General features: G+C 43.2%; 1 protein-coding gene across 1 annotated transcript in view; it reads left to right on the top strand.

Moving 5' to 3' along the window:
• The first annotated feature begins 5 nt into the window (after positions 1–5).
• The window catches only part of ATP6V1C2 (ATPase, H+ transporting, lysosomal 42kDa, V1 subunit C2), a 16,309-nt gene continuing 4,402 nt past the window's right edge, over positions 6–11,912 (top strand). Inside the window, exons 1-6 of the mRNA XM_010191001.1 lie at positions 6–85; positions 217–375; positions 1,882–1,949; positions 6,913–6,998; positions 10,283–10,377; positions 11,030–11,121. Coding sequence (XP_010189303.1) covers positions 247–375; positions 1,882–1,949; positions 6,913–6,998; positions 10,283–10,377; positions 11,030–11,121 — 470 coding nt within the window. The 5' untranslated portion in view covers positions 6–85; positions 217–246. The remainder of the gene's footprint in view (positions 86–216; positions 376–1,881; positions 1,950–6,912; positions 6,999–10,282; positions 10,378–11,029; positions 11,122–11,912) is intronic.

The raw sequence follows: 11,912 nt of genomic DNA, 5'->3' as shown, positions 1-11,912 counted from the left end.
AAAGGGAGGACCCGCCGGACTCTTTCCATGACTTTCTGGAGAAGGTCATGTTCCGCTTCAGCCTGAGAAGCAGGACTGACTCACTGTCCTTGTGTTTCTGAAAAAAAAAATCATTAATCAAGAATCACTAATCTTTCCTAACTTTTTCTGTTCTTAGGGAAAAGCCCATTTCTTGCAGTGCTCTTTTAGCCACCGACCTGCTTTGTGTTTCTACAGTGACCAGGAGCAAAGGGAAAATCTTGGATCATGTCGGAGTTCTGGCTAATTTCTGCCCCAGGAGATAAAACGAATCTGCAGGCATGGGAGAGAATGAACACGGTGACGTCTAAATCCAACCTGTCCAGCAACAGCAAATTCCATATTCCAGACTTAAAGGTGAGTGAGGAAAGGTTTTGTGTATGGGCAACGCAGCAGCATTAGCCAGTGCTAAAGAATTTTGGGGTAAATGTGGGATTTATCTTTGGGATAATACGCAGAGAGTAGAAGAAAATTGCAGTTGGGGGATGAGTTGCATTCAGACAACTGAATATTGATCAGAGGGAAAAGAAGTCATTGTGCTTAAAGCTGGCCTTCACACTGGAAGGTTCTATGTATAAGGAGTGAAGATGAGTGAGATAAGTAACTAATCTATTGCATTCACTGTACTATTTGCTTCCAGTTGTGACAGTCAAACAGCATTGTACATCTTGGATTGCTAATGCAAGGGGAGTAGCTAGGTATCTAGAATCATGCCAGTAAGACTGCTGACAGAGAAAACAATGCTATAATGCATATTACCCCTTGGGAAATGTATGTGTGTGTATATTCTACTGCATTACCCAGCTTCATGTCATCCTATACATAAGAGGAGTATTAATCCATGGTATTTTTTATATCTTTGCATGATTTAATCCTTATTTTATAAGATCTGCACCTTATTTTTAATTTGCTTGTGGCTATGAAAAATCCAAATATCCTGCATTAAAGTCAGTGGAGCTACCAGAGATGTAGAACTTGGTTCCTTGGGAAGTTGCCATCATGCATCACTTAACAAAGCTACTTTTAGTGCATCCAGGGTCTGGGTTTAATCCAAAGAAGAAGGTTCAGAGTTATAACTTGAGCTATCCCAATTACATAAGGATGCAAGTAAAAGGGGAGAGTGGCCTGTTCTTAAGTAATAACCTACTGAATGGTTCAGACTGGGAATATTGCTTTTTGCATGTGCACCTGAGATTGCTGGATTTTACTATCTATGGGCCTCACCCAGCTGGTGTTGGTGTGAGTCCATTAACATCAAAGGAATTAAAGCATTTGCAGTATCTGAAGGTACAATCAGTCCATTAATATTCTGCTCGTTGTTCTATGTAAAATTCGTATCTTCCGCTCCAGCCTGACCCTTCATAATGTTGAGCGGGCAACATTACAAGAAAAGGTTCAGCAAGACATTGCAATACCACAGGCACAGGATTATTACTGTGACAGAGAGTCACACAAAAAGCAGATGTTGGTCTTGGAGGAAATGGCTTTGGGAGAGGCTTAGTGTTTGGTAATAGTAAAGAATGCAAACAGAGAACCCCTTCTGAATAAGTGCTGCTTCCCTTGGTTCATTTGAGATATCAGATTTATTTGTGTGTATATTGTGTGCATTTCTAGTCACAGTTTTATCATGTAAAAGATCAGTCTGTGCTACTTGATGATACAGGAGTGAAAACCAGAAGGAAGACACTGATGTGTGATCTTGAGACTGTACATATGTTTTTTCCTTTATTGGAGAAGGCTTTTTATGCTCTAGGTCTTGGGTAAAGGAATTGCTACTATTTTCCACTAAGCAAATAAAGTTCTGCCAACAGAAGCCTTAGACAGACTTGTGCATCTTTCACCTACTTTTCGTCTTTTGCACAGGTGGGGACACTGGATGCTCTTGTTGGTCTGTCAGATGAGTTGGGAAAACTTGATAGCTTTGCTGAAAGGTAAAATAGATCTTATTTACTCCCTACAAATGAGAAACAGACATTGTTTTTATGGGACGGTATGTCCTTGTGTTCACCTCGGTCTGACTCAGTTCAGCCCGGACTAAAACTGGACTAAAGTGGATAGGCTTTGTTTAACCCTTTTGTTGATTGTCATGGAGTCATCACAAAGAAAGGACCATTCCTTTACATTTGGGTGAATTAAGTCAGTGGTACAGCAATCAGTCGGTCGGCACAGCAGTCTGAGTGGCAGTGCTAGGGAAGCTGTTTCTCAAAGGAAAACCGCTAAAAATGATTGGATTGTTTGTTTGTTTATGTGGGGTTTTTATAAAGATCATCATCCTGCCCCATCCAGAAACTTAATAAAATGGTGAGTGGAGAATATGAAGCCTTCCTTGATCTTATTTTCCCAGAATATTTCTCTTGAGCCTTCTGTGCCTTTTCCACCAGATGCAGGAGTTCTAAGGAATAAATTCTCCCAGTGAAATCCAGAGCTCTCCCTCTCAGACTTTTAAACTCTTTGCAAATCAGAATATTGTATCCCATTGTATCAAAGCTACTTATGCAGAGACTCACATGATCTCCTTGCTGGTCATTGCTCAGATTGCGTTTTGGGCCAAACTGACCTGGGTGTGCAAAGAATAGTAAGCATAGCAAGCTGAGAAAATGCCAGGTTGTAAGATACATCATAGCACAAAATTGAAGCAGTGAAAGTACAAGCTGCCAGGTATTTTGATTTTGGGGTTTTGTTTCTTTGGTTGGTTGGTTGTTTTTTTCATTTGGAAGCTTACCTCACATGTAGTTGTGGTCTTGGTCACAGAGGCTTATGTTAGCTCTGAGGTTTTTGCTTTTTTTCCCACCAGCCAGGAATGATGAGGATTTTCTTGTCTATATGTGCTTGGTACTTTCATAGATTTTGTCTGGCAGTTGCAAACACATACAGAAACACTGATATAAACTGTTTACATCTATGCTAGGCAGTTTGGGTATAAGTAAGTCTGCTAGAATACATTTCTCTATAGGATTTTTTTTTACTTTACTGGTGTTACAGCAAGGCTGTATAGGAATGATTACATTTCATCAATTTGGGTTGCACACAGTCTTTATCTTTTTAGAACCATAGAATATCTTGAGTTGGAAGGGACCCATAAGGATCATTGAGTCCAACTCCCTGCTCCTCACAGGACTATACCTAAAACTAAACTGTATTGCTTTTTTCAGGATTTTTGGCAGGACAGAGAAACTTAATACTGAATTTACCAAGAAAACCTTCTCTATTGTGACCTTGCCAAAAAGCTGCCCCAAGGCAAGTTTACATGTTTGTAAATGTGTTCAGGGCTCTGGTTCATACTGCAGAGATTCTTCATGAAGTGGAGATGGGGACAAATTGAGGGAGAGACAGTGCCAATAGAATAGTCGAATCTTAGGATGGCTTGGGTCAGAAAGAACCTTAAAGCTCATCCAGGCCAACCTCCTGCCATGGGCAGGGACACCTCCCACCAGACCATGTTGCTGTCTGTTCTAATGGAAGGTGTCAGGGCAGCGGATAGGCAAGCAGCTGGATTTGAGGGCTACCAAAAACCATGCAGAACTGATTTTCAGAAGGGCTTAGCTAATACCCAGCCTTGTGAAGAATTAAGACTCATGAGAAGCTGCCTGTAGGACCCAGTAAAGAGGGTAATTTTAAGTGAAATGTCAGTATGAGCTTCCTAGGCTCACTGTCTCCTTTTGTTACCTTCATCTTAACTTGACAACATGGCACAGCTCCTTTTTCAGGCCAAATGCCACTTTACTCCACTAATTGTCCCTTTAATGCCAGAAATTACACTTACTATGTAACATGCTTTAGGCACTGAGTAAAAGGGGTCAGCGAGCCCCTTCCACCATAAGGACTCTTCCTATTCATCTTGTTTGCCTTTACAGTTGGGTAATCAAGAAGGTTCAACAAGATTTAAGAATAAGAAAAAATGTATTGAAAAATAAGAAAAATACATTAGAGCACAGAAACAGCAGAGAATAATCAACACAGATCAAGTCCCACAAGGATGTACAAAAGCATTTTGCGTTAAATAAATATGCAGGGATTTGAGTCTAAATTGTGATTCAAGGGTTAAAATGTGGAGCACTTGCACTTCATACAAGTAAATGGCATCCAGAGGGTTACAGACCTGTTCAAATGACCTGAGCACTTATGTTCCTGCTCCTCTGAAACAGCTGCCTGCTGGAGTGTTGCTAGATAAACACGACTGCCGGTAAAGCCAGGCAGCACAAACCTGTCAGCGCTGCCTCCTGCCAGGACAGCAGAGAAGGGGCAAGAGTTTGCACGATCTATTGTTTCCCCCTACTTTTATTATTTATTTACGCAGGGAGGTGGAGTGTTTTTCCATGTCACCACGTGGTAGCACGGAGCTCTCAAGCTGATGATCCCCCTGGTCACTCTTACCCCTGAGAGTTCTCCCGAGTCCTCGGTCGATGGAGCTTTCTGCAGTGGCTTCAGGTTGCAGGACTTCTGCTCTTCCCAGTATTTTGGAGGCCATGCTGGTAGCACCATTTAACACACAGTATCATTTAAAGAGTGTTAGGCTTTTTTTTTTTTTTAAGTCATGACATTGCAGCACATTCACAAGCAAAATGTGAGAGTATTCCAAGCCATAATAATAGGCCAAATTGAGTTATTCTCTTTACAGGTTTTTATTACTACTTCTCGAGACAGTTTGGCTGAAAAGTCTTCTTTTATAGTGAGCAAGATATTTGCTCAAGTTGGGATTCCTCTCATCTAAAGGCAGAAGTTTAAGGGTTGGTTGTGGCAGCTAGGACTGTGGGGTGCATGAGAGCATCTACCTCTCCCACTGTCTATACCTATGGAGAGAGACCAGAGCTATCGGTGTCCCAGCTATCAGGTTAGCCTCCAGTTGCACTTAAAAGTCATGAACACAGCTCAGGCCCCTTGGAAAAGCTACTGGTTTACACGCCTTCCTGTTGGCTGCTTTTGGCATCATGCCCTTAGCCTTCTGTTGTTCTGTTCTTACCAGCTGGGCTGTAGTCCTCTCTTGTTCAAAGCTCCTTTGGGCTCCCTGGGCATCGTGAAGGAGCTGAAAACCAGCTGCCTTTGTGAGCTGAAAATTGCAGAAGTGCTTGGCAAGGCTGCAGCTGTCAGGGAACCACTTTGTGGATCCTGTACCCTCCCTGCAGCCAGAGTGTGAGCAACTTGGTGTTCTCCAGCAACACTCAGCTGGCACCAGGTCCCTAAGTGGCTAAAGCCAGATGGTGGAAAACCATGGCAGGTCTTAGAGGGCTGTAAGTTAGAGCACGGTGGTGCAAATTTCTCCTACAGGCACTCAGGACTGTGCCTGTCCAGGGTCATGAGAAGAATGGTTTGGATTGGAAAGGACCTTTACAGATCATCCAGTCCAACCCCCTGCCATGGTCAGGGACGTCTTTCACTACACCAGGGTGCTCAAAGCCCTGTCAAACCTGGCTGTGAACACTTCCAGGGATGACGCATCCACAGTGTCTCTGGGCAACCTATGCCAGTGTCTCACCACCCTCATAAAGAATTTCTTCCTAATGTCCAATCTAAATCTGCCCTCTTTGTTTAAAACCATTGCCCCTTGTCCTGTCACTATAGGTGCTGGTAAAAAGTCTCTCTCAACCTTTCTTGTAAGCTCCCATTTTCTATGAAGGCTGCATTAAGGTCTTCTCCAGGCTGAATGATCCCAAACTTTTTCAGGAATTCTGACTACTGCATTCTTGGCAGTGTCAGGAACCTCTGTTTTTTCTTCCCATTATGGGACTGGAAAACCTTTCTGGGACAACAGGTCTGAAAACTGTGGGTTTTGTCTCAGGAATGGAGAGAGAAGGAATCTTTACCTCTAAGAATTGCTGCTTTTAAATGGCCCATATGTCTGCTTTACAGCACATCAAAGAAAATCCTTTTCTCTGATGCTCTCATGGTATCTGTCCCTGTCATGAAGTCCCTTTCCTGAACTCCTGAAAGCCACAGAATGTCACAAGATGCATTGTCCAAAACACTGCAGGTGCCCTTTCAGTCTCCAGCTCATCTGCAATTGCAGTAGCCTCCCCTCTGTAAGGAGAGAAAGTGAGGAAAAGCCTGCCATGGTGCTCCGCTCCATGTGGCCAAATTCTGTGAATACTTCTGAGTGCAGAAGGATATGAGAACAAATAGAAAGGCTCTTGGCCTGTATGAGACAGGTGCTTTGTCTGGGGCCAGGGGGATCTGCTGCTGGAGGGATGAATGAACACATTTTTTAAAATAGGCAAAGAATAGGTAACTGTGTGGAGGCAGCATTCTCCAGAAGGAGCTCTGTTCAATTCTCTGTCCTGAATGGGGCAGAAGAAGGATTTGAATCTGGTTCTCCCACACCTTAAAGGAGTGTCTTGTCCACCATGCTACGGAGAGAGCAAGTTCCCTCAAGAAGAGGAATAAGAAGGAAATTCTCCCTCTCAAACAGAACAACAGTGTTGTTTTCCTCTGAGTGCTTTGTAAGAACCTTATCTTAGCAAGGCATAAGAGTTTATTTAGCCTTATTTAGCCAAGAGTTTATTTAGCATCCTATGGAACAGTTTTTCAGCCAGTGTTTTTTTGTATATAGTGTTTTGTTCCTCTATCACTTTTATAGAGTTTTTTTGTGGTTTTTTTTGCCTTCTGGTTTCTGCTATGAATATCATGAGTGTAGAGAAGACTGAATCTTGATCTTCTGAAAGTCTAGAGCACTGGGGAGATGATATTACCTATGTGTTTGCAGAGATCAGTGTATGTAGAAATAAGGCATTTAGTTCTGCAATATGCCATAGTTGTTTATCGTCATTTAAATTGCAAATGAACCTGCCTTGCTTCAGAAGTGTTTCGTTTGGGAAAGTCCATGTTTATCAGATCATTGTGGCAACAGTTTTATATTCATTTTGTTTCATCACTAACAAAGCTTCTCTTGTTACACCTAAGCGTGATAAAGAAAATAGCCCAGTACATAGGAGAAGTTATGGAGGACTCAAAAGATAAAGTCCAGGAAAATCTTCTGGCCAATGGAGGTAGGTGCTGTGAATGTAGGTATTTTAATGCATTGATGCTGCCTGTGTTTGCTTCAGAATAAGGGCATTTGGAATTGAAACACACATTAGAAAGGACAGCCACCAACACCACTTTTTAAGAACGCATCTGGCCTGCTCCCATTTTTCTTGAAGTTAGTGGAAGCTTTATTCAGTGCCAACTTTGCTTCCAGGAGAGTGCAGCGCCCAGTACTGAACTAGTTTCAAACACCGGAGCTGAGGAGTGAAGAGGGAAGCAGGAGACATCCTTCTTCACTCCTGAACTGACCTAGCACCTTTCTGTGCCCTGTATGGGCTTGATCACTTACAGGCAGCTAAATCTCATTCTGTATGGCTGATGTCTGTCAGAGATCTGTCAGTGATTTGCCTTCCCTCTTGCAGTGCTTGCATAGATCACGTTGTTCTCTGTGGATTTCTGACATTGCATGGACACGTGAGGCGACAGCTCCAAGACACAGAGCTGGGGCTGTTCTCACAAGGTCGTGCCAGGGGCTGTGCAGGCGCTGCTCCTGGTTACAGGAGATGCCTTCCAGTGGTGTCCTGCCCGGGCTGGAGGCAGCTGGGAAGCAGATAAGAGAGGGCAGTAATGGGATGGACACTTCTGAGATGCCAAAGGATCATGGGAGCCCAGTACCTTACTGTGTGCTCCCCTACACCATCTCTATGTAGTCAATGTGGTGGGTTTATAACCTCCATGAGCTAATTTTCCCCCTTTATTAGCTAGTATAGTACTCAAGGCACTAAAGGAAGCCTGTGTCAAGGACAAAATTAACATTTAGGAACCAAGGCTTCTAGATGTTTGCATGCTTTCTTAGACACTGAGTGTGTTTCAGAGGAAATTTCTCCTGAGCTGTCCTGGAAAAGTACAGCCAAGTTGGATGCATGCTACATGCTACTTACAGGCTTGTCTAGCAATGCTGTTAACTGTCAGACAAATAAACTAACATAAATAAACAAATAAACTAACAGTGCACACTCCATCACCCTTTGGCTGTCCACAGTGTTGTACTTCAGATCTGTATGAGTAGAGGATGGGGAGGAAGCTCTTTTAGAAATGTCCTTCTTGCATGAACTAAGACTGACATTTGGTGAGTGCAGCTGCTTGGCAAGTACAATAATGGCACTTACTGTGTTTCAGGGCTAAAGGATAAAATGAAATGTCTAAAAAGTATGTTGAGGATAGATGGTTGCAGTGATGTTAAAAGCATGCGTTTGTGTGTGTTAGTGCTAGAGACAAGTCTTGGTCTGGTTGTAGAGATACAGTGATCAGGTTACGATGGATTTCTCAAGTAACAACCTCGTAGCTTGATCACAATATCCCTATGACTTGAGAAACAACAGGTTTCACTTATTTCCTTTGTTTCCTCCATTTACACTATTTTCCTTTCCTATCAGCTCTGCATGTGTCGTAATAGAAGTATGTGGAAATTACTTGTGTTTGTTACTAATTTCTGTCTTCTGTTTGTATTTGTTCATCCAAATAAATCACATTAAACTAAGACATTAACCTTTCCAAAATTATTGCATGCATCTTAAAAAATTGAGTCAGTTTTAGTATATGAGGATTCCCCTAACATATTCCAGTGTCATTCTTCATAAGCAGCAGCACCTTTGCTATACAAATTCTTCCCTCTCCCCTTTCTGCTTAGTGAAAGGATCGTAAAGCTGAAGACTTCCTTGAGGTCATGAAATCAGAAACAAAATTATAAGACACAACTTACTGCCTGGTCCTGTTTCAGACCATTAGACTGTCCCAACTCAAATTTTGTTTTAATTTACACTACACAAGTTTTCTGATTTTAGCTTTGTCGGTGGTTTTAGAAAGAGGGGGGAACATTGTTGTGCCAGTGCTCTCTGCCTCCCAGGTTTATCCCTTGCTCTGAAGCCTGTTTCCTCCTAACATAAGACTTTCCATGCTTTGGAAATCTAATAGGGTAAACTGACTCTGTTGTGGGGTGAGAGAAGCCCATGGAAAGGATAGTGCCAACGGTATTGAGTGTCACACGGGACAGGGTAGTACCCTAAGCCTGGTGGTATGGCAGTTACAGACCTTTTCACATTCCTTCTCGTGCGTCTCAGATCATAAAGTGTTCCCATACCCTGGAGGTCCAGCCCATAAGAAATTGTGCTTGAACTTTGCTGTGGGACTGAATTAACACTGGATAAGGCAGCAAAGAGCACTGAACAATCCTAGCATGCCCCTGCATTTACTTGGCACCTTGAGCTTGTTTTGCTCCCCATCTGCCCAGAGCAACTTCCCGGATACTCTCCATGTCTACCCTCCTGGTCTCTAAGGAAGCCCACCCTGCAGGTGACAGTGCCTCTGGCCTCTTTGTGCAGACATTGAGGCCCTCCCTGCTGCTGTCCTCTACCCCCCTAACCTGCAAGGGGACAGTCCCAGACCCTTGGCTTGTTGTGACAGGATGCATGACTTTATCCCATCCCATAAAGTTGTCCAAGCACATTATGTAGGGGTGCATTTGGCATCCTAAGGGCTCTCAGGACTTAGGCAAAGAGCTGTCTGATTTCATGAGCTGCTAGAGGAGAATTCCTTATGTGCTGCCATAATGTACCGAGCCTTAATGTTTTCTAATGGTAAGGAGCCTTGGTCTTCAAACAGAGTGAAAGAGCATGATCCTCCTCTACAGGCTGGGTATCACACATGTCATCTCCCCACAATCCTGGGAAGAAGCCATGTCTCCCTGTGGTCTGAGGGTGCCTTGCTCTGGGGGGGCTGCATGCACAGGACCTTGCTGTGAAGTTCTGCTGTTGGATGCTGTAACTGGATTTATCCATTCAGTGAAATAACAAATGGCTTTGTGTGAGATGGGAGCTCTGTGTGCAAAGTCAATGAGGAATAGCTCTTGCTGGGATTAAATTTAGGCATATTGCAGTAATCAAAATTGAGGTATGTTACATGAGGCTGTTTCTGCTGTGAAGAAGAATGGCTGCACATTGCTGTGTCCTGTTGATACAGCTAATTTTACAGTAATGCTTGTTCTGTACTGTTAGGTGTCATACAGAAAAGATTTCTGATTCAACTTTTAAGTTTGGGCCTGTTTAGAGGAATGATTAGATTGGGCATATGGTCTGTGCGTATTTGAACTAGATCAGATTTCTATGAGGATTTAGAGGTGGGCTTCTCGTTCACTCCCACCTCTAGTATTAATCAAAGTTATACCTAGACTATAGCTGGTGACTGCTACCCAAATATGACCTGCCATCTGGTAAGCTGTCTGCTTTAATGCATCTCTTTGCATTTTCAGTTGACCTAATTAGCTACCTGACACGGTTTGAGTGGGACATGGCCAAATATCCCATAAAGCAGCCACTGAAGAACATATCAGAAGCATTAGCAAAGGTAAATTGTACTCTAAATTTTAACAAGATGTCAGCATGGGGAAGCATGTCCTTTGGCAGTTTTTGGTCCCTCCTCTCATGAGTCAGTGAGAGCTTTGCCTTTGCTTTGGGCAGGAACAGGCTCAGAAGCACATTTTAATTTCTACTGTAATAATAATGATACTTATATTTAAACCTACCCAGTCTGTAAGTATACAGCACTTTATCAGATTTACTAGAATACATAGGCATGCTTTCTGCACTTTAATCCCCTTCATTTTAATATTTTATTTTTATATACTGCCATATTATTCTCCATTTTGGAGTTTTTTTGTGAAATTGTTGTCCTGACATTAAATCAAATGCCTTGCAGGCAGGATGAATTATTTACACTGTGAGTCTGTTCAGGAAGGTGTGATGTGTTGTTCAATACAGATGACAAATGAAACCGTGAACTTGCTCCTTCGGCACAGCTATAACACACAGAGCAACAGCCGAACCCTGCTTTCTGCAGGGCCTTGGCCCCAGGGAAGCTCTGACACGGCCCCCCCTTGGCCACAGTCAGGGGTGTCACCAGGGGCTGCGTCCTTGCATTAGGGTGCAGAGGCAGTGGGAGGGGGACGAGGACAACACCTCAATCCCTGAGTTCACTCACTTCTTTCACTTTGTTTTAGCAAGTGACCCAAATAGAAACAGACCTGAAGACCCGATCAGCTGCATACAACAACATTAAAGGAAATTTGCAAAACCTGGAGAAAAAAACAGTGTAAGTACAGCCCATGCCTGGAACACTGCATGGCTGAACTGAGAACAGCGCACGCTCACATCCATGGCTGTGCTGTGGGCTATGTGTGTGCTGTGGGAGCAGATTTTTCTGGCTTTGGGGCTCTACAGACCCAATGAAAGCCAAATGGGGAGCTGGTGTGATCAGCATGTCTCAAAATCAGCTCAGGGAGGTTGCAGTTCCTAATATGATTTTATTGGCAGTGTGAGCAGACAGTCTTGGAAAGACTCAAAACCAAATTCTGATTCAGGGAGTCAGAAATTAGATGAGCTGAGTCAACTGATGGATTCCTCTGCAAGACAGAGCCGTTTCCTATGGGCCTCTGTAAATCCTGTTCAGAATATAGGAAACAGCTCTGTCTTGCTTGTTCCCACACCTCCCCTGCATCCCACTGACATTTTTCTTTTCTTTGTTTCATTCTGTTGGTCTAGGTAATGTCCCCTCAGGGCTTCCCAAATGTTCTCTTTCCTGTCTTCAACTGCTTATGGTATTTGCCTATGTCAGTGCTGGCGCCTGGATTTTTTTCCAGGGTATCACTAGGGAGAACAGTAAATTCCCACAAGTAGTTAAATTTAAAGCAAATTTACATTTAGTTGCTTTTTTATTCTTTTTAGTTGCGGTAAAAGTAACTTCATGTTAGAAGTGTAGACAATTCCATTTTAGAAGTGTAGGCATGTCCTTCAGCCACCTCCTTCCAGGCCTTCTTCCACCCCAGTGTACACTCTTAGCAGCTATACCCACAGCACAGTACCTCCAGTGTGCTGCTGCTGGGT

Source organism: Mesitornis unicolor, unplaced genomic scaffold (genome assembly GCF_000695765.1).
Source record: "Mesitornis unicolor isolate BGI_N332 unplaced genomic scaffold, ASM69576v1 scaffold25608, whole genome shotgun sequence".
Lineage (NCBI taxonomy): Eukaryota > Metazoa > Chordata > Aves > Mesitornithiformes > Mesitornithidae > Mesitornis > Mesitornis unicolor.
This window is presented reverse-complemented; position numbering and strand designations above follow the sequence as displayed.